The sequence below is a fragment of the Oryzias latipes genome, chromosome 15, assembly GCF_053564925.1.
Source record: "Oryzias latipes strain Hd-rR chromosome 15, Olatipes_Hd-rR_3.1".
Lineage (NCBI taxonomy): Eukaryota > Metazoa > Chordata > Actinopteri > Beloniformes > Adrianichthyidae > Oryzias > Oryzias latipes.
In genome coordinates, this window is record NC_136251.1 from 29,088,416 (window position 1) to 29,107,853 (window position 19,438).

The following is a 19,438-nucleotide window of genomic DNA, read 5'->3' on the forward strand; positions in this document are numbered from 1 at the left end:
ATTGTTTTATTTTATAATTACCTTCAAAGTTTACTTTTTACTTATTAAAAAAATATAAAAGTTGTGGTGTTTTCGGTGTAATAGTTTAGGCGATTGGAAAAGGAGTCGCTTGTTTATGACGACAGCCTTGACATTGCATGGAGTGTTGTTGAGGGTAACATGAGCATTCGATTTCAATGCCATTAATGTTATTCACATTATATTTTATATATTAATACAAATTGATGCGCATAAATCATAACATCTAAGGGATATTTTAACATTTTAGCGGGTGTGTTTACGCTAAACTGTTTAATGCTAACTTGTAGCTAGCTTACCCCGTGGCTAACCGTACTTTCCTGTTCGCAGCATTAGCTCAAGATATGGCTCTACAGCGGCTTTCGGGCTCTTTTTCTGGGCTTATTGTTCAGAATTCGTCTAAAATCCTCCAGAGGGCGTTTAGGTAAGAAAAAAAACGTATTATGATGGCCATCGAAGCTTTGCTACTTGCATGTTTTCTGTGCTGAAACAATATGCCTAGCAGAGGACGTGTTAAAATAATAATAAATAAATAAAAATCAAAGCTAAATAATAATCTATGAAATGTGTTGATTTTGAGGTAATATGTTAAAAAGTAGTGCTTTAACCTACAACTGTTTGATCTGTTTTTCTGCTCTCTTTTTTTTAAATTAACTTTATTGAAAAGCACTTTCAAGACTCAAACAAAAAGCTTTAAAATTATATAGCAGGATCTCATGCCGGGTCAAATATAATGCTTTGTTGGTGAAACTGGTTTCTAAGCAGATAGATGCTCCATTTCCTGGGTTTCCCTCTGAGTACCTCTAACAAAAGTTATTTTTTGATCTTCTGCTAAGAACTCTAATATTTTATGCTTTTAAACTACCGAAAAAACAGTATGTCTTGAAGTTAATGTTTACAGATTCTTGCAGTGGTCAGGGACAATAGCAAACTTTATATTTTTAGTTTACTTTAGTTTCAGCAAAATTACATCAAATATGTAAAGGTCAACTAAATGTGTTTATGACTAATGTCACTGTTGGATTTTCTATAGATTTCAGTTTGTCTTTTTCTTTCTTGTTAGCGTGTCTGTGGTTGCAGCTGCCATTCAGAAAATGACAAGAGTACGCGTGGTGGACAACAGCTCTCTTGGAAATACACCGTATCATCGGCCACCGAGGGTCATCCACGTCTACACCAAGAACGGTGTTGGAAAAGTGGGCGACAAGGTGCTGCTCGCCATCAAAGGACAGAAAAAGAAAGCTTTAATTGTTGGACACAAAATGCCAGGCGACCGCATGACCCCCCGGTTTGATTCAAACAACGTTGTCTTGATCGAGGATAATGGCAACCCAACGGGAACCAGAATTAAAGTCCCAATACCCACGCATCTACGGCAAATGGAGGGAGATTTCTCCAAAGTGTTGGCAATTGCAAGTTCATTTGTGTAACATTCAGATGGATGTTCAAGTTTTACAGCTTTGAATAAAAATTAAAGATTTGTTTTTACTTGAACTCTCCATGCATATAGATTATGAGTCAATCCGTGGGTCGATATATGAGACCTTTATTTTCTTCTGTGCAATGAGCTGCTGCAATGTGGGTCATGCTGTGACCAAAACAGTGTGAACCTTTTAGGGAAAACATTTATTGAAGGCACAATATACATTCGCAAAAAAACCAACACATAACTGGCACATTTTGACTTCAGTTAGTGACACTCGACGGAAGCATTCTTCATCAGGTCACTGACATACTTCTGTAAATTCCTTCACGTGTTTCTAAAGTGAGGCATCTTTAGTTCTTTCAACTATAATTCCTGTGCAAATAATTGTAAAAGACTATGCTTTAACTTTAACCGAGTGTAATGTTAAAAAAGAAAGTGTAAAAACAATATTTAAAGTTAGTTTTTACTGCCATCTAGAGGCGTAAGGATAAAACAACTTGACACTCAGTTTATAAAAAAATTAAAATTGCAGAGGCCCAAAACAACTGATAATTAAAATGTACTGAAAATACACGCTGACACATCAAACTTAATGATATTCCAGATTAAATAGTTAAAGTGACTTGCAATGGATAGTAGTGTGATGTGACAAACCATGCACAGGCAGCATGTTGTTCTTTTTTACAGCAACATACGCTTTTTCTGCTCTACAATTTGCATAGTTTATCAAATAAGGCCGGGTCCCACATGGCTTCACCGGACTTTGGTTTTTCTCTACCATGGGAGCTCTTCTGATACACGAGTAGCCGGGCTGGACTGTGTTAGGGTGAGGGGTCTTCCAAGCTTGCAGGCACAGTAACTTCACTTGTTGCAGAACAGTTGGGACTCTTCAGCCGCACATGGTCAGGTAAAGCCACTGGAAGAGTGGGAGGCAGAGGTAAACAAAAGGGACAATAACAGCAGGGTGATATGTTCCTCACTGTTCTATTCACCTCTGTGAGATTCATCTCAACAACTCCTGATCCATCTTTGTCCAACTCCTGGAAATACTCTGCAAAAGTCCGGATTTCAGTTTGCGACTTTCCCCACATTAAAGGACGGTGTAAATATGCGATGCATGTTTATATTTCTGCGTGAAGTAGGAATACTCACTAAACATTGCTTCCAGCTTGACCAAGCAGCAGATGAAGTTATCAAAGTCAACCATCTCGTTGTCTGCATAGCGGGCCACCAGAATCTGGTTCAGCTGATTATTCAGTTTAAAACCTGTTCAAAAAAAAAAAAAAACAGTTAAAAAAAACAACCTGAAAAATAGAGAACCTTTTCTAAAACAATTTATTCAAGACACACTCTGAGGAAAATGGTGTTTTAACACGTTCTTGTTGCATTTATGTGATGATGGAGGACACGTATATAAAGAGAATTAAGCTTAAAATTGCATTTCTGAGTGTGTGTGTGTGTATATATATATATATATATATATATATATATATATATATATATATATATATATATATATATATATATATATATATATATATATATATATATACACAAATCATTGAGAATCAGGAGCAGATGGAAAAAATGCAGGTTGAAAAAGAGCTATTAAAGCTTATTTATCTGTTCTTTTGTTATAGTGTTTTTCTTTTTAAATGTTTACTCATATTTCTGTTTAAGTGGATCTTCCTCATGCCTGAAATTATTTCCAATTTTGTTAAATACAACTATTCCTTTAGGGTTTTCCCCGTCATGCTGACGCTGAATTAGGTGGAGTTCTGGATTAAATGGTACGTTGTGATTTGGTAAAGTACGTCGTAACGGGTTGAAAACGCTGTCAAAAATGATAAAACGTTTTCTCCAACCACTCTAACAGAGATTATATAGTGGGACCATAACACTAGCTGTGTTTCTATTGGCTATAAAATTGCGCAAATTTATTGGAAAGTGTCATTGCGAAAATGAGCTTTTTTGACATTTCTAGAATTTCAATGAAAAACGCAGCTAATGAGGACAAAGCTATATAGTTTGACCTTTGATCAACCTGCAGCTCTCTGTTCCAGCAGATCTTCAGTTGCCTCTCCAGACAGTCCGGCCAAGCTTACTTACTTATTCATTCACCAACTTTGCGTTTCCAAAACTTAAACAAGCTCACTTCAGCTGGGATTCGTTTGGAATAATTCCTCCTGGTTTAGATTTGAGGCTACTGCACTTCAAAGTGACATAACCGCTGCCGTGTTAACACTCATCCTAATGACACTGTTGTGCTTCTAGACGTCTGCACAGCTATGACTGATTACTTCATCACAGGTTAATGATTAACAAGCTGCCTCCTCAATCTTAAGAAAGGAATTGGGGGGGGGGGGGGGGGGTTGTTTTGCCTGCTCACATTTTTTTTTCTTATAAGTAAAGCTATGACAACTTTTAAAGTTAAATTTACCTCATATAAAACGTATAAAAGCTGCTATAAACAGATTTTTTTTTTAATTTTATGAACAAAAAGAAAACAGGATTTTATTTTGCTTAGAAGCATCGTACCTGCTCCCTCCACAGCCAGACGCATCTCATATGAGCTCATGGCCCCCGATTTGTCGAGATCAAACTCCCGGAAAATGCCCTGCAGGATGAAGAAATCCACATAACTACAAACGCTTAGAGTTCAACTTCATTTGTCGACAAGACGAAGCCCATCGAGACGACTCTTGTTGTGAATTTGGGCTATACAAAGAAAATGGAATTGAATCGAAGACTCCTTACAAGCCACTTCCTGATCTTGTTCCAGAGGATCTGAAACTCCAAGAGTCCTAAGCGGGCGCTGCCATCTTTCTGAGCAGATTAGTGTTAAGAAATGATGCAAGAAATGACCATGCCAATCAGCAAAGAATGGAGTTTAGACATGACAAAGGATACATCCATTAGGTTGACCATGGTCCGACAGGATTCTGAGCTAAATCCATCCGTCTTCAGGTCTTTGTCTGCAATGCCAAACATGCATCTGAGTTAGGCTGGCTAAAGAAACCAGGATGATCGTTAGTGTTAGGAGCATTTGAACTCTTCAAAAAAGTCGTACGAAAAACTCACGACGAGAGATGACTCTGTTGAGAATGGTCTTTAGCTCGCGGATAGAAATCTCCATGTCCTGGAAAAGCATCACTGTTTACTAATGTTTATGTCGTGCATTTCAATAAAAACTTTATTGAACAATTCCTAATACAAATAAAGAAATAAGATGATTAAATTACCCCTTATAATTTGATTTGTATTTTTTATCTGAGGGGGGCGGATTGTGGAATCTGAATCTTACAGATGTTCTTCGGGGCTTACCTCTCCTGCTAGTTGGGCAAACATGGATCTAAAAGAGTCATCGATGTCATCTTCCGTTATTTCGTCCTGTTTTTAGAAAAATGTGTGGAGATTTAGGACGATCTGCACTGCGGGACACTTCCTACAGCATCGGTCACGTACCTCATCTCCAAAGTCAGCAGAAATCTCATCATCCAGCTCCCTGAGACAAAAACACCTTCAGGTCAGACTTTGTTTCCTACACACAGTGGAACTTCACAAAAGAACACGTACTCTGTCTCCGACTGCTTCTCAGTGAAGACTCTGAGGACAAAGTCAGCCTCTTTGCTGGGCTCAAAGGTGGAGGGGACAACGAGGTACTCTCCAGGAGGTAGACGCAGCCGAGCGCTTACCTCCCGCAGGTTGATGAAGGTCTCTGAGCGAGCGCATGAGGAGTGACTCAGGAAGAAGTTTTTCTTCAAATGGACATTGTGACAGCCCCTGTACTGAGGGTACAGGAAGTGTAAATGCTTCGATGCAGATAAGGACTAAATGAATTTGAGCTTTGCAAAAGTATTCATCCCTTTAGATGCTTTACCTTTTTTTTGTCTTCATAAATCAGGGTCAACAAAACGTTTTCACACAAATACTTACTGGAAGAAAAAAAAACTTTATTGTAAAAGTGAAAGCAGATTCCTACAAAGTAATGCCAACGAAACATAAAGAAATGTAATTGTTTCCAACTGAATAGGCAAGTCCAGACCTGGAGGGCTGCATTCCTGCATGTTTTCCAACATACCCCTGGTCTGGCATGTTCTACTTGGGTGGACACACCTGAACCAGGTAATCCAACCCATCCCTGGTCTGATGAAATAATTAGGGACAGTAGTCTCACAATTAGTGGAGTGAAGATCACTGAGTGGTGTGGGCGTGGCTTCAGTGATTGAGGTCTAGAAACTGTACGAGCCGCTACAATTACAAAAAAAGCTCAGCGAAAGAAGTTCAACTCAAAGGATGGATCCAAAGAATTTAGAGTGTTAGGAAATCTATCATCAAGAAATGGAGAGAATATGATAAAATAGACCAGGCTGCTCTCCCAAACTCAGTGACCCTGCAAGTAAGAGACTAGTATGAAAAGCCACCAAGATCCTTACAACTGCTTTGATAGAGTTGCAAGCTTCAGCTGGCGAGATAGAAGAGACTATACTAATAGAAACTGCTGCTTGGACTCTTCACTGGTCAAAGCTTTATGGTAGAGAGACAAATGTTGAAGAAAATGCAATTTAGAGCCCCAACAGAGTTGATCAAAAGGCATCTAGAAGACTCCACAATCAAGTAGAAGAAGATTCTGATGAAACCAAAATCGAGCTTTTTGGTCATCACACTAGATGTTATGCTTAGCAGAAACTCATCAAAACACACCATCCCCACTGTGAAGCATGGTGGTGGCAGCATCATGCTGTGGGGATGTTTCTCAGTAGAAGGGCTTGAAAAGATGGAGGGCAGAGTGAATGCTGCAAAAATCACTGACATCTTTTACAGCCTACAGCTCGGGAGGAGAAGACAACGATTCAAAGCTTACTTCCATTGATACACAGGTGTAAAAAGGAGCAGGTAAATGTTCTGGAGTCAAAGCCCAGACCTAAATCCCATCAAGAATTTGTGTCAGGACTTGGGAACGGCTGTTCCTTCCCGATATGCAGGCAGAACTTGAAAAGCTTTGCCAAGAAGAATGGAGCAAATGTCTCCACACAGAATCCTCTGTGTACATCTGTTAAACACTGATTTAAGGGAAATAATTTTTTCATATATTTTTGTTTCATTGACATTCCTTTGTGGGAATCTGTTTGTAAGTTGACACCACAGTTTTTCGTGTGAAAAAGGACACCTTTTACTGACTGTAAGTGATTCATGAAGGTAAGAAAAGGCTAAAACATCTAAGGGAGTGAATACTTTTTCAAAGCACCGTATCAAGAGTTTGTATTTTTGCAGCTTCTTGGAGGGAAATCAGCATGAAGCTTCTTTATTTATCACAGTGACTACAAAAAATGTGTTGATTCCAAGAAAGATTCTGGTTCTGATAAGCAGTGTGAACAGACGTGAGAGGTCATGGTCTTACCTCCTCTGGAATCTGCAAAACACAATGAGAAAGAGGGTTTTTGACGGGCAACTCGAAACAAATCCAGATCAGCAAAGTTCTGATCTCACCTCATAGAGGGCAAACCCGATGGTGTGCATGTCCTGACCGTGGCGCCGATACCTGCGGCGGTCCTTCTGCATGAGGGCGACTAAAAAGCTGCACGCCACCTCGTCGTCCTCTGGGTCATCATCTTCCTCCAGCAGCGTGATTTTATACTGCGGGTTGATCCAAAAGGTGTCTGCACAGAGCGTTGATGTCAGCTTTGGAGGGTGTGAGTGTGGAGGCGTGAAAGGCCTTTCTGTGCAGCTCACTGGGGTGGTTCCTGCAGCCCCCGGCGGTGCTGCCCCGTCTCCACGTGCCGTAGAACTTCATGGTGTTCCAGTGGCTGAGGGCATCTTCACTCAGGGCGTCTGGAGTCAGGTTGCAGATCTCCAGACGGGAAAACTGCCTCAGAAAATCACTGAAGGACATCCTGGAAAGTAAAGAGCGTAGCATAATTTTACATTTTACTAGATTATTTTAAAATCTAGAAAACATTTTTTGAAATTTTGAACTAAAACGCACATTTAGTGCTCCCCCGTTCATCGTAAGAGTTACGTTATGACAATAACCTGTGATTGGTGAATTCTGCAAAGCAGGATTACGGATGTTTTAAGGCTTTTTACACTTTCTTTAGACATTCGTGTTTTTTCCCCACATTTTTTCTCTCTTAAAGTTCAAACTTTCATAGAAAAATAAGTCAAGTTTTAGAAAATGAAAACGAGGATCTAATCACAACAGAAGATTTATGTAAATTTGGCAAACTGAAAGCATTCTGTACAGTATTGGACCCAAAAAATTGGCAAAACAGCGAGACTGTGACCACCGTATTTCATCACATTGTCTTGACCTTCTGCACTTCTACCAAAGATTACATCCACAAATAAATGTTAAAACTAGCTGCGAAACGCACAGAACTGATGAGATAAGGTTAAACGCTGCAAAAGATACTTACATGCTACAAAAACGAAATAATGTATCCTTACAGCCTGTAAATCAAAGTACAGGGCTTTTGATTGATTTTTATGTTTATTAGAATACGTAGTATTATTATATTTATATGAATTTATGGCTGTGAGCCATTTTTGTTTAATCTCCTCTGTGCCGTGTCTCCTGTTTATAATGCGTTCAGTTTGCCAAATTTACAAAAATATCTGATCATGAACAGATTTTTGTTTTCATTTTGTAACACTGGGCTTTTTTTTCTATGGAGGTCTGAGAGTTTAGATAAGAGAGAGAAAAGTGTTTAAAGAGTGTAGTGAAGAGTTTTACATCCCAAAACATCTGTAATCCTACTTCATGGCTTCCCGTGTCGCGGGTTCTTTTAGAACTTCCTTGATAAACGACGGGACACTGTACATCCGATCCCTCTGGATCGTTCGTACCAAAACTCGCCATCTTCCATTTTCAGGTGTAAGTCTTCTCGGTCAGACGGGTCGACATCATTCCACTCATGGGAGCTAAAATGACAGAAAATAGCATGTTAGATTATAAGCTTAAGAAAAAACACCCTTGGTTGTCAGAAGCTCACTTGTCGCTCCAGGCTCCGGTCCACTCCACCTGACCCCAGGGGTTACGTATCCTGATGAGGCGCACCATGTTGCCGCGGTAATCGACCTAAATACATCACAAGGGCGGGGGACAATGAGGAAAATTCAAAGCAAAACATAACCCTAAGAGGAAAATCAACAAACATAGTGACCTCCTTCAGTCCAGTCACTGAGTAGGCGTGTCCCTTCACCAGCTTCTTGAATGTAACGGCCTCCATGTCAAAGGCACTCGTGATCTGTGTCAGCAAAAGTCCTGCCGTCATTCATAATTAACACTTTAGGGACAAATTGAAATGTTTTCATCACGTTTCTCTGGATTTACATCAATAGAGCATCCCAGGAGGGAGCCTCTCTCCAGAGCTTTGGAGATGATCCTGTGCAGATCTCTGGGAGCTTTCCGCAGCTCGTACATCTCAGACACTCCGCCTGTGAAGTCCTCGAAGCCCTCGGTGGTGCTTCCTCCGGACAGAGCCTCGTAGGAACCATTCAGCCTGACCGCACAAGCAGAATCGAGTCAATGTAACAGCAGCACTTGAAGATGCAGCTTCCTGTTTGATGCACCCCTGCTGACTTATGGAGAAGTTCAATACCCACTTGGCGTACGCTTTCTCCATGAGGGCGCTCCAGAACTCGTTGCCCTCAGCTGAATGCACAAACATCAGCTCTCCGTCTTTCACCGGCAATCGATCGTCAATCACAACATCCACCCATTCGCCAAACTGCCAGAACTGCAGCAAAAAGCAATAATCAAAAAGCCTGTTCAGATAAAAGTGCTCTGGAGGATTCTGGAGGACAGAAATAACCTGAAAGTGGAAGATTCCAGCGTAGTCCTCCTGGAAGGATTGGCCGTGTGGAACAACGCGGTGAAGGAGCCTCTCATTCAGGGTCAGGGAGGCGATGGCCGCTAAAAGCCAGCAGTCACCTGTTGTTGACAGAAAGCGGTCAGGAACACCAATCTCCCCATGACTGTGCTGTTTTTCCCTGAGAGAACCCACCGAGCGCTCCCTGGCAGATGTCCGTTCGGGTGGCTCCTCCCACGATGAACTGGGGCTCACTCGTCAGCTCCTGAGGAGACATTTCCTGTCTGAGCGAGGAAAATGCACACGCTCCACTCCTCAGAACTCAAGCCAATCTCTTTTGTTTTGATCGTGAGACATTTATTCCTGTTTTTTTTAAGGCTAGGGGAGCGGTCAGAAATGCCAACAGCTGGGTGGGTGTGGGGGGTATCAGCTGAGTTCCTGCCTTTACTTGCCCAAGCCTGCTCATGAGACAGTAGCTGACATGTTTACTTACAGCCCTGAGATGAACAAACACCCTCCTCTCGTTTCATTTACCATGTAAGCATCTTGTTGATCCACTTGGGTGTTTTTAACATCTTCTTGCGGCTTTTTTTTGATAATGAAGGACTTACATGAAAAAAGTCAGCTTGAAATTGTATTTCAGAGTATTTCTTTGTCTAAATCACTGTTTGAAAAGATCCCATTTGTGACGTAGAAAACATGTTGGGCAGATGGCCACATTTTGGTTTCACCGTTATTGTCAGGTTGGCGGTGTGAGGGGCTGTAAGCTAGCAGGAAAGCATGTGAACAGAGAGCTCAGTTATGGGTGATGGAAAGGGGGGTGGGGTTGCTTCATGCGTGTGTGAGGGTTTGGATTTTGGCTAAAAACAGCATAATCATAATTAAAAGACCACAAGGAACGATTTGAAAACAGATCAAAAGATGATTCAAGTGGGTCTTTAATCTAAGACAAAAAAATACTGTCTTTTAAATAAAGTTAATTCAAAATGTTCCGGTAAACTGCAGCTTCAGTAAGAGGCTCATTTCTAAAAATCAATAACACTTGATCGTCAGTATCAGCTCTGCAGAAGCAGAACTCTTTGCAGTTGCAGTTACCGACAAGCTCGTGAAAACGCACAGCTCCCAGAAGCAGCACAGACGATCAGCCAACATTTGGCAAAAACCGCATCAGCTGTCTGTTTTTTTGTTTGACATCGTGATCCTCATTTTGTCCTCAAACCCCCCAGAACATCAGCAACTTCACCTCCTGCCAACTTCAGACTCCCTGTAGAGGTGCATAAACATCGTGTTCAGCAGAGACCCACTTTTTTTTTTATCTCTCAGTGGTTTCAGTTAATGTTTCTAAAATAAAACTCGTCAAACCACAGTAGGTCAGCAAAACGCTGAGAAGCACAGAGGTGGAAGAATGATGATTGGGTTTTACATCATATTTGTTCACCCTATTGTTACTGAACACTTACAGTAAAAAGCCTATAAGGGTGCAGTTTAAAATGCACTAAAATTAAAAAGTAAGAACTGTGAAAAAAGATTAGCAGCCTACATCAAAAAAGTGCTTTGGTATTGTAATTAAAATGGGAATGAGCGTGTGTGGCATAAGTTTTTGGTCTTTTACCGTGGGTCTGATCCATTCCACACCCCTGGTCTTAGAGGAATGGGGTGCGAGCTCTTTGAAGCCCAAAGACGGAGGTTCTGCAGGGAAGCAGGGGTCTTCGAACAGGCACCCCGACTCCAAACAGTCCCGCTTCAAGGACTCGAAGTCCTGGTTGGCGAAGAGCACGGCGTGGTCCTTGGAGCCCATCCCCTCAGAGCGAAGCCTGTCGTTGTAAATGGCAGCAGAAATCCCTCCAGCTGGATACATACTGGTGCAAGACAGAAACAGGGAGTTGGTGGCATGCACGCTGCCGTCTATAAATAGCAGGAAACTCATCGGCAGCACACTTGTCTGAGAGTTAGAAAGCACTACAAAGTAGAGGGAGTGTGTTTGAGGAAAAAGAATGCTGGGTAATTTCACGTTTAATACGTTTACTGCAGCATTTTATGATAAATGTATTGCTTGCAGTTAAAAAAAACTTATATTTGTATTTATAAAAACACAGCAATTGAAAAAAAAACATTTGCAATGTCAAAAAAAATCACCAATAATCACAGCAAGCCTAATAAAAAACAAAAAAAAAAAAAAAATCACAAAATGTTGGCGATAAAATACCTTTTCACTTTTGGCAGGCTGAGAAAAAGGGAACAGAGGAGAGAAAAAGTCATTCATGGTTGTTTTTGCATATTTTATGATGTTTTTTTTGTTTTGTTTTTACCAATTTGCATCATTTCAATCATAAATCAAAGATCTTTTAGGTCAGGCATGTCCAAAGTCCGGCCCAAGGAAAATGCGGCTTGCTTTAAAATTTATACCGGTGTAGGTACCATAACTGTTCGGCCTGGAACTTCAGTTCGGGGTCCTTTCGACTGAAGCTAACGTCACACTATGGTAACCCCACTTGGACAAACTACCGGTACGTAGCGTCGACATCTGCTCAGGCTCTACAAAATTTTCATTTGGCGTTCCTTTTTGTAACCTAAAGTTATTTTCCCTCATAAATTGTGTCTGACAATATTCGTTGTAATTTTTATAAAGACATTTTGCCACAACCCGCTTGTTATTCCAGTATAAGTTCAGCCGTGGCTGAAAATGTTGTTAGCACGGCTAAATGTTCTTCCGGGACCATTCTGTCAATAATAAAGGACTGGGCGCACGGATTAAAAAAACTATACGGGAACATGCATTCAATGACAATTATAAGAATAATAAAGGCACCTTTAGAAGACATTCTCGCTCTGTGCCAGAGCTCTGTTTGTTTACAACAGACTTCATAGTATCTTCTTCTATTATAGTATTGTAATTTGTCCAGACCAATCACTGTCTGACACGTCATCGGACCAACGGACAGCCAATCACATAATGTGACGTCAGCATTAGTCTGAGGACCCCGAACCGAAGTTCCAGGCCGAACGGTTATGGTACCTACACCGGCTCGTAGGCTCCTGTCATAAAATGAATTATATGCATCCCTTGGTACTTCCTAACTGTGTGTACGATTTTGTGATTGGGATTGGCTTAGCCACATTAGAAGTCGTTGTAAACCTGTGGCTAATAGGCTTTCAGAGTCTATTTCTGTTGACATGATTTCAAGTTAGAAGCTTATGGTGAGCATTTCATAGTGAAAATATTTTTACCATTTCAGATTGAGATTGTTGGAAGTCCACACCGTTACCACTTGCTACTAGGGATGGGTACCGAGCCCCGGTATTGAACGAGCCCGGGGGCAACGTTCTTCCAAGACCGCAGTATCGTTAAGATCTGACCTCAACCGTTCTGCTATCAGTACTGGAAAAGTCGCTTTTTGTGTGTCCCACTAGATGTAAACGTTATCTGCCATATTTAACTCACCAAGTCAGTCAATTTTCCGTTAATTAATGCTTCACTATTCACTATTTCACTATTCTCGCTGAAGATGAGAGGTCTGTCTGACTATTTGTGTGCACCAGGGGGGAGGACGCTACCAAAGAGCTAAACGGTCCAAAATGCCGCCCTTTCCTCCCTGTGCTGCGGCTCTCTGTATTTTTGTTAAATTAATATCATGTTTTCAGATTATCTAGGTGCCTTTGAAGCCCCGTACACACCGGGACGAATATTCGCCAGGTGTTATTCGCCAGCGTTTTTCGCCACGTTTTTTGTGTTCACACCCAGGCGATTTTCGCTGACGATGAGTCGAGTGAACATGCAATTTCATTCCCTGACATTAGATGGCGCTTAATGTAAACAGAAATACTCCTGTACACAAGGTGGCGCTGCGCAACTTTACGCTTCTTAAAATCGCTTTTCACTCAGATTAAGAGAGCAAGTATTTACGCGCTTGTCAGAATAATACAGAGAAAACATGAATATTTCAAGCATCAGTAGCTCCAACTGGTGCTTAGTTCAGGGATATTTTAGAATGTCCGTCATTATTTCTTCACGGCAGTGTAGACGCTACTTGCCGTCTATCTTCTTCGCTGGTATGTGTGCTCAGCAAGGCAGTTTTGAGTCTGAGCGCCCCCAAGTTGTGTTTTACTGTAACTTCAGAAGCTCCAGACACGTGTGCAAAAGCGCCGTTCTCATTGGTCGTATAGATTTCGACGTGAGACGTCAAAAAATAAAAAGGAACCCGAGGCGTTTTTTTTTTTGCGCTTTGACGCGTGGCGTTTTTTCGCGTCGGTGTGCACCGAAGTTTTTCTGGAAAGACAGTCAGTGGCGATCTCGTAGTGGACATGTGAGCGCCCCCCCCCCCCCCCCCCCCAAATCCTTTTTATCCCCCTAGACTAAAACCACCCATTTCCGTGTAACATTAATTTAATTTTCGTCAGGGCGCCTTTATTATCCTGAACACGCAGGAGGGGGGGGTTGCACGCGGGGAAAAACAACGAACAGGTAGAGAGGCGGGGGCGGGGCTTAGACTCACTGCTTATGATTCCAGACAAACTAACAGCTGCTTCCTAATAAAAAAAATAGTTGTCATCCATGAAATTAATATAATTTATTGGGTTTACTGGATTTAAAGAAAAATAGATAAATAGAAAGGAGTCTGCAACAAAGTGAATTTGTTTCCATCATCTCATTCATCTTAACTCTGGTGTTTGACAGACAGAAAAGTCTCTTCAAGGTGTAGAAAATGGACAAAAGATCAAAGGAAACATCACGCAACATCATAAAGAATAAAAATAATTAAATAAATATCCTGACAGCATTTTGAATCAATACAAGTACTAATATCGCGACATATCAGCAAAAACATTTTTTCTAACACATCTAGTGTTGCGGCTCCCTGTGCTTTCATCTCAGTGGGAAACTGATCCAAATGTCTCTTTGAGAGGTTCAGGTTGCCGACCCCTGGTCTAGCACATCCACGTGCATTCCAGGTTTGTATTGTAACTTTATCATGTATAAAGTAAAATGTTTTGTTAAAAAAACTAATGTTGCATAATGAGGAAATAAGACACTTTATGTTCTTAATTTGTTATTTATTTATTTTTCGTCCTCAAAAAGTATCGATAAGAGGATAAAATACCGGATCGATAAGCAGAATCAAAAAGAGTAGTAGTACCGTTAAAACCTTAATGTAATCTGTCAATCAAACAATTTGTTGGGCATGGAGACCAGAAGGCTCAACCTACTTTTAACTGAGGCATCTGATTGGCCAGAAGAATAGCCTGCACTAAACCAAAACATAATGATAAAAAATTTTGATTTTAAAGAACATATTTAAAAAAAGGAGCATAGCAAGAATGTTTATTCTGACATATAGAATGACTGAGTTTTTTCTTTTTTGTCCCAGCAGGGGTCGCCACAGCGAATCATCTGTTATTAGTGGAAGATTCGCATGGTTATCTTGGCAATGGTTGTACGCCGGATGCCCTTCCTGACGCAACCTTCTCTACAGAAGTAGAGAAGGGAATAGGGAGTAGCCCGGAGTCGAACCTCGAACCCAGGTTTCACGGACGGAAGGCGCCGTAACCCAGCACGAGCTAAACCGGCTCCCATATAGAATGACTGAGTAATAGCTGTTTTTTTCTTGATAGATGTCTATGGGATTTTGCTTTCTTGGCACTTCCTGTTTGGAACACCAGGGGGGGGGAGTCACTTAATCCATTACAGGGGTTGACATAGCCCAGAAATTTGCACTGGCCCACAGGGCCAGTAGTTTTTGAAAGTTACTGGCCCGACACCGCGCACAGCGAGACCCGCCGCTCTGCAGGTGCTTGCAACTTTAGGGGGGTCCGGGGGCATGCCCCCCCGGAAAATTTTAATATGGTGCAATTTGGTGCATTCTGGTGACATCTAGCACTTATTTATACACTTTTCAATGACTAAAAATAGAGCATATCAAACTTAAATCTGCTCTAGTCTGTTTCAGATGTTTTGAAGAGAGCGCTGCAGTGTAGTAGTTAACACTAGTTAAGAAGTTTTCATGCTGCTTCTAATCACTGCTATTTCACATTTGTTCCTAATCAATAGTTAAGAAGTTTTATTGACTTTTTTGCCCTGACTGCCTTAAGGTTCTGCTTTTTGTTACTGTTGCAAAGTTACATTTACTTTTTAGTTACTTTAGTTACCTAATTAAATTAAATAATTGAAAAATTAAATACAATTAAATTACTGAGATCATTCAGCTAACTAGAAATACTTACTGCTTACAGTGTTGTAAAGAAAAACAAAATTAAGTAGTTTGACCTTATACTCCATTTGAGTCTGAGATTCAGGTATTTGGAGTTGCCTTTGATTCTTTGACATTCAGCTTAAAGCTTAGTGCATACAGTTTCATCTTCAATGCATTCATTAAATATCTTGCTGTCCATACTACTAATTAATAACTACTAACATATTCCTATCTATTCCTGCCATGTCTTCCACATCTCTGACATGCTTCAGTCTCTCTTCTGTGACGGTGTTGGATTTATGATCATCGCGGTGAAAAACCACCAGGGGGCGCACTGATATGTGTGTCAGTTTAAATATATCTGCCTAAAATGTAATAATAACCCACTGGCTTGTTCCTTCGTTGTTGCTGTTTAACATTGTTTAGTATTGAATTGTTACATTCAATAAAGTTTGGAAAAAAAATTGGGTGAGCGCGTGCCGCGTGGTGCTCGGCAGTGACAGCCGCGCGCGCAGGCGGGAGAGGAGGAGAAGAGTGATAAAAGGTTTCCCATAGAAACCCTTGAAGTCTGAACACAGGACTAGCAGAAAAGTGAATTATAAAGACGAGGTAAATCTACATGTTTTCGCAAAATATACTTTATTGTAAAAGGTGAAAAATTTATTAATTGTTAGATATTTTAGTGGCCCGAGCGGACAAGTAAAAAATAAAGTCTTGTGGTCCGTACTGCTCGAAAAACAGGACCGGGCCAGCGGACAAATGGCTATGTCGAGCCCTGCATTATCATGTACAGTCAATGGGACCTACAAATGTCCACCTTTGTTCCCAGTTTCTGTTGTTTCAGACACCAAATGTCGTTTAGGCCTGCCCAGTAACCTTCAGGCTCCGTGACCGGAACTTCGTTTTTAAGCGTCCATTATCCCTTTTTAATCACTGCAGCCAATCAGCATTGATTATTCACCATGGTATAACTAGTGTATATTCATTGGAAAAACGAAAACACCCTTTCAAACTGGACCAAACCTCCAACTGACACCAATCTGATGGATTTAAACTGTAAACAGGATGCCTTTGGAATTCTCCGACTGATAACATCAATCACGTGTTTAGAGATTTGAGGAAACACAAAAGATTTATCCAGAATGATTCAATCTGATCCGGATTCCTGACATGTACTCCGATTTACTCTGTTTTTTGTTTAAAACCAGTCATGGCGGTGTGGAAACCAGCAGCGGCTCCCTGTGTGGAAGCTGTCACTTCTGTTTATGGAACATCAACAAAGATCTCCAGAAGGCCAAAGTCCATACAGGAAAACCGGATATGACGCAATCCTCATACAAAGTTCAACAAATGAAATGTGTCCGTTTTTAGGATTCATGAACTGGAATCGACCTTTATTGTCGCGCAGACAGGTTCATTGTGGGGGGCCAGCCCCCACCCCGAGGCCCCACATTTCTCTGTGCTGTTGAACGGCTGTTTATGTGTATATGTGTGTGTGGGGGGGGGTCCCCAGATACTTATGACACATGAAATTATGGGATGCAGAGGAGGTCAGACCCCACCTCGGAAAACCACATTGTTCAAAAGCCACCGGAACATGTTCATCTTGTCGGGCGCGTGCCCTAAGCGTTCCTCACGGCAGCTGTTCTGATCCAGACAGGCTCGCGACATTTCTACCGACACATTTCTGAGGCGTCAAACCGACAACCGTTTGTTTGGCCACGATGTGAAAACGTAAGACGACTTCGCCTTTTTTTTTTTCCCTGCCTGCAACCAGAACCGTTACCGCAGTGATTTAACGGGAGGCCGCGGAACTCACCACCGGGAAGAGGAGAAGAAGGAGGAGGAGGAGCAGACGGAGGAGGAGGAGGCCGCTCACTGCTCCGATATCAGGGGGTGCGCGTCTACCTGCGGGTCCGGGGGGTTAAGGGGGGAGACCGGAACCTGACAATCAAGGGGACTCCGGCACGTGCGCACACTGCAGAAGAGGACCAGGGGGAGGGGCCTCCGCCGCATCAGTACCACTGCCAACCGCAAGGGGCGCTAAAAGAAAAATACAATAAACAAACCTGTAGATTTTCCCCTTCTCTACTGTGACTGCCACAAATTAAAGTTTATAAAATCTCAATATTTATTTAATAAACAATCTTAGCTTCCTACAATAGTAAAACTCACTAAAAAGTAATACAAAGATTATATAAACATTCAGAGAAGACAAATGGTGCAGTTTACCTATAAATGTTCATACTTGATTATATGATATGAAAATGCAAAATTTCCAAACATTTAATGCTGTAAATTTGCATAAAAAAGTCTTACTACAATTTGTTTTTTATTAAGTTTGTTTCAAACATTTTAATAATTATAGTACAATCAATGTAATACAAATTTATACATATTAATAACATTAATTAGATTAGAATAGAATTTCCGTAGAAGTTCATCAACAACATGAACTGAATCAACATCTACAACAATATTACTGATGATAATGGATGAACATATAACATACAGTAAAAATAAAAATATAATAGTATTACCATATAGTAATACTAGTAATTACTATGCAAAACATGCTTAAAAAGGAGCAGACAGAATCTGAGCTCAACCCTTAAGAAAAACTATAATTTCATTATTAAGATTTCTTTGATACCCAAATAATTTGATGTATATAATTCAACAATTACATTTCAGAAATAATAATAGTGACAATAACATTTGTATATGACTACCCATGTTTAACCTTTTATAATCTCTGGTTGATATCATCTTGTATTGTGCCTATACGATATGCTCGTAACTATTTTTAAACTTTAGAAAGTTTTTACCTTGTTTCTGAGCTATTCCAATTTTTTTTTGCACACACAGACACACAAAATCGAAATTTCATGAACCAAAACATTTTTCTTTTAGATAATTAATGCATTTTTTCACAGAATAATAATAATAACAATAAGGAATTTTATTTATATGGCACCTTTCTAGACACCCAAGGTCGCCTTACAGATAGAGAACAATAGAATACAGTTAAAAGAAAGACACATTAGTTAAAAACAAACAAGACATTGTAATCATAAAATTAATTAGGGTGGGTATGCTTTTCTGAAGAGGTGGGTTTTCAGATTTTTAGCAAACTGTGGGAGTGAGTTCATGTTCCGCAGACCTGAGGGAAGTGAGTTCCAGAGCTGGGGGGCAGAGCGGCTGAATGCTCTGCCCCCCATAGTGACGAGCCGAGCGGTGGGTGTAGCAAGCTGGAGTGAAGAGGCAGACCTAAGGGAGCGGGTGGGAATGGCAACATGGATAAGGTCAGACAGATATGGGGGGGCGAGGTTATGGAGGGCTTTGTAGGTCAAGATAAGGATTTTATAGTTAATCCGGAAAGACACTGGTAGCCAGTGAAGTTTTTGTAGAACAGGTGTGATATGCATAGTTGAGGGGGTTTGTGTTATGATCCGGGCAGCAAAGAATGCATCTTTTGTTGGTTTTGTGTGTAAAAATGGTTTAGATTTTTGCAATAGAAACCACATTCTCAATTTGTAAGCATAAAGTTGGACAATTAAAAAAAAATCTCTCGTTATATTTCTTTATCTCTTTGATCATCATTGTATTAATCATAGCACACAGCAGCATTTTAGCAGTCATTGTCAACAAGAGTGAACATTCATTTTTAGTCTTCTTCCTTTCTCCACTGAGAGCTTGTTTCTGTGTGTAATCTAGTATTTTAGTCCGACTTCCATCATCTTTTCCTGCTATAATGAAAAAGGCTGACATGCACATCATCAATCGATCACATGTACATCATTCCAGCTCTGTTAGTGTGGTTCTGTCATGGGTGCAGGAGCAGAGAAAAGAGCTTAAATCTAAAATATCACACAAACAACAGATATTTCATTTCTTAATACCTGCTTTTTAACTTGTTTTTTATTTATTCGTGTTTGACCAATTTTAAAATACGCAAGTCCTCTGCTTTAGATGATTTAAATGTAAGTATTGTT

At 40.6% G+C, this 19,438-nt stretch overlaps 2 protein-coding genes across 3 annotated transcripts; one reads left to right on the forward strand and one right to left on the reverse strand.

Moving 5' to 3' along the window:
• The first annotated feature begins 16 nt into the window (after positions 1–16).
• Positions 17–1,506, forward strand: mrpl14 (mitochondrial ribosomal protein L14). 2 transcript variants are annotated; one of them, XM_004077460.5, is made up of 3 exons: positions 17–154; positions 349–442; positions 1,082–1,506. In XM_004077460.5, exons 2-3 carry the CDS (start codon positions 363–365, stop codon positions 1,446–1,448), a joined length of 447 nt encoding a protein of 148 aa, XP_004077508.1. In that variant the 5' UTR covers positions 17–154; positions 349–362; the 3' UTR covers positions 1,449–1,506. The 2 variants fall into 2 exon arrangements, with proteins under 2 accessions (XP_004077508.1, XP_004077509.1); XM_004077461.4 differs by having other exon boundaries at positions 131–271.
• Positions 1,507–1,625: 119 nt separating this feature from the next.
• On the reverse strand, positions 1,626–17,463 carry capn1a (calpain 1, (mu/I) large subunit a). The gene is made up of 22 exons (XM_078931416.1): positions 17,263–17,463; positions 10,868–11,114; positions 9,451–9,520; positions 9,259–9,377; positions 9,050–9,183; positions 8,778–8,946; positions 8,608–8,691; positions 8,437–8,522; positions 8,291–8,365; positions 7,178–7,338; positions 6,935–7,104; positions 6,846–6,857; positions 5,021–5,232; positions 4,910–4,949; positions 4,769–4,834; positions 4,526–4,583; positions 4,355–4,419; positions 4,202–4,270; positions 3,983–4,061; positions 2,597–2,710; positions 2,437–2,495; positions 1,626–2,360 (listed from the first exon to the last, which is right to left on the reverse strand). The coding sequence occupies exons 2-22, from the start codon at positions 11,111–11,113 to the stop codon at positions 2,334–2,336; spliced, it is 2,115 nt and encodes a 704-aa protein (XP_078787542.1). The 5' UTR covers position 11,114; positions 17,263–17,463; the 3' UTR covers positions 1,626–2,333.
• Between the last annotated feature and the right edge of the window lie 1,975 nt (positions 17,464–19,438).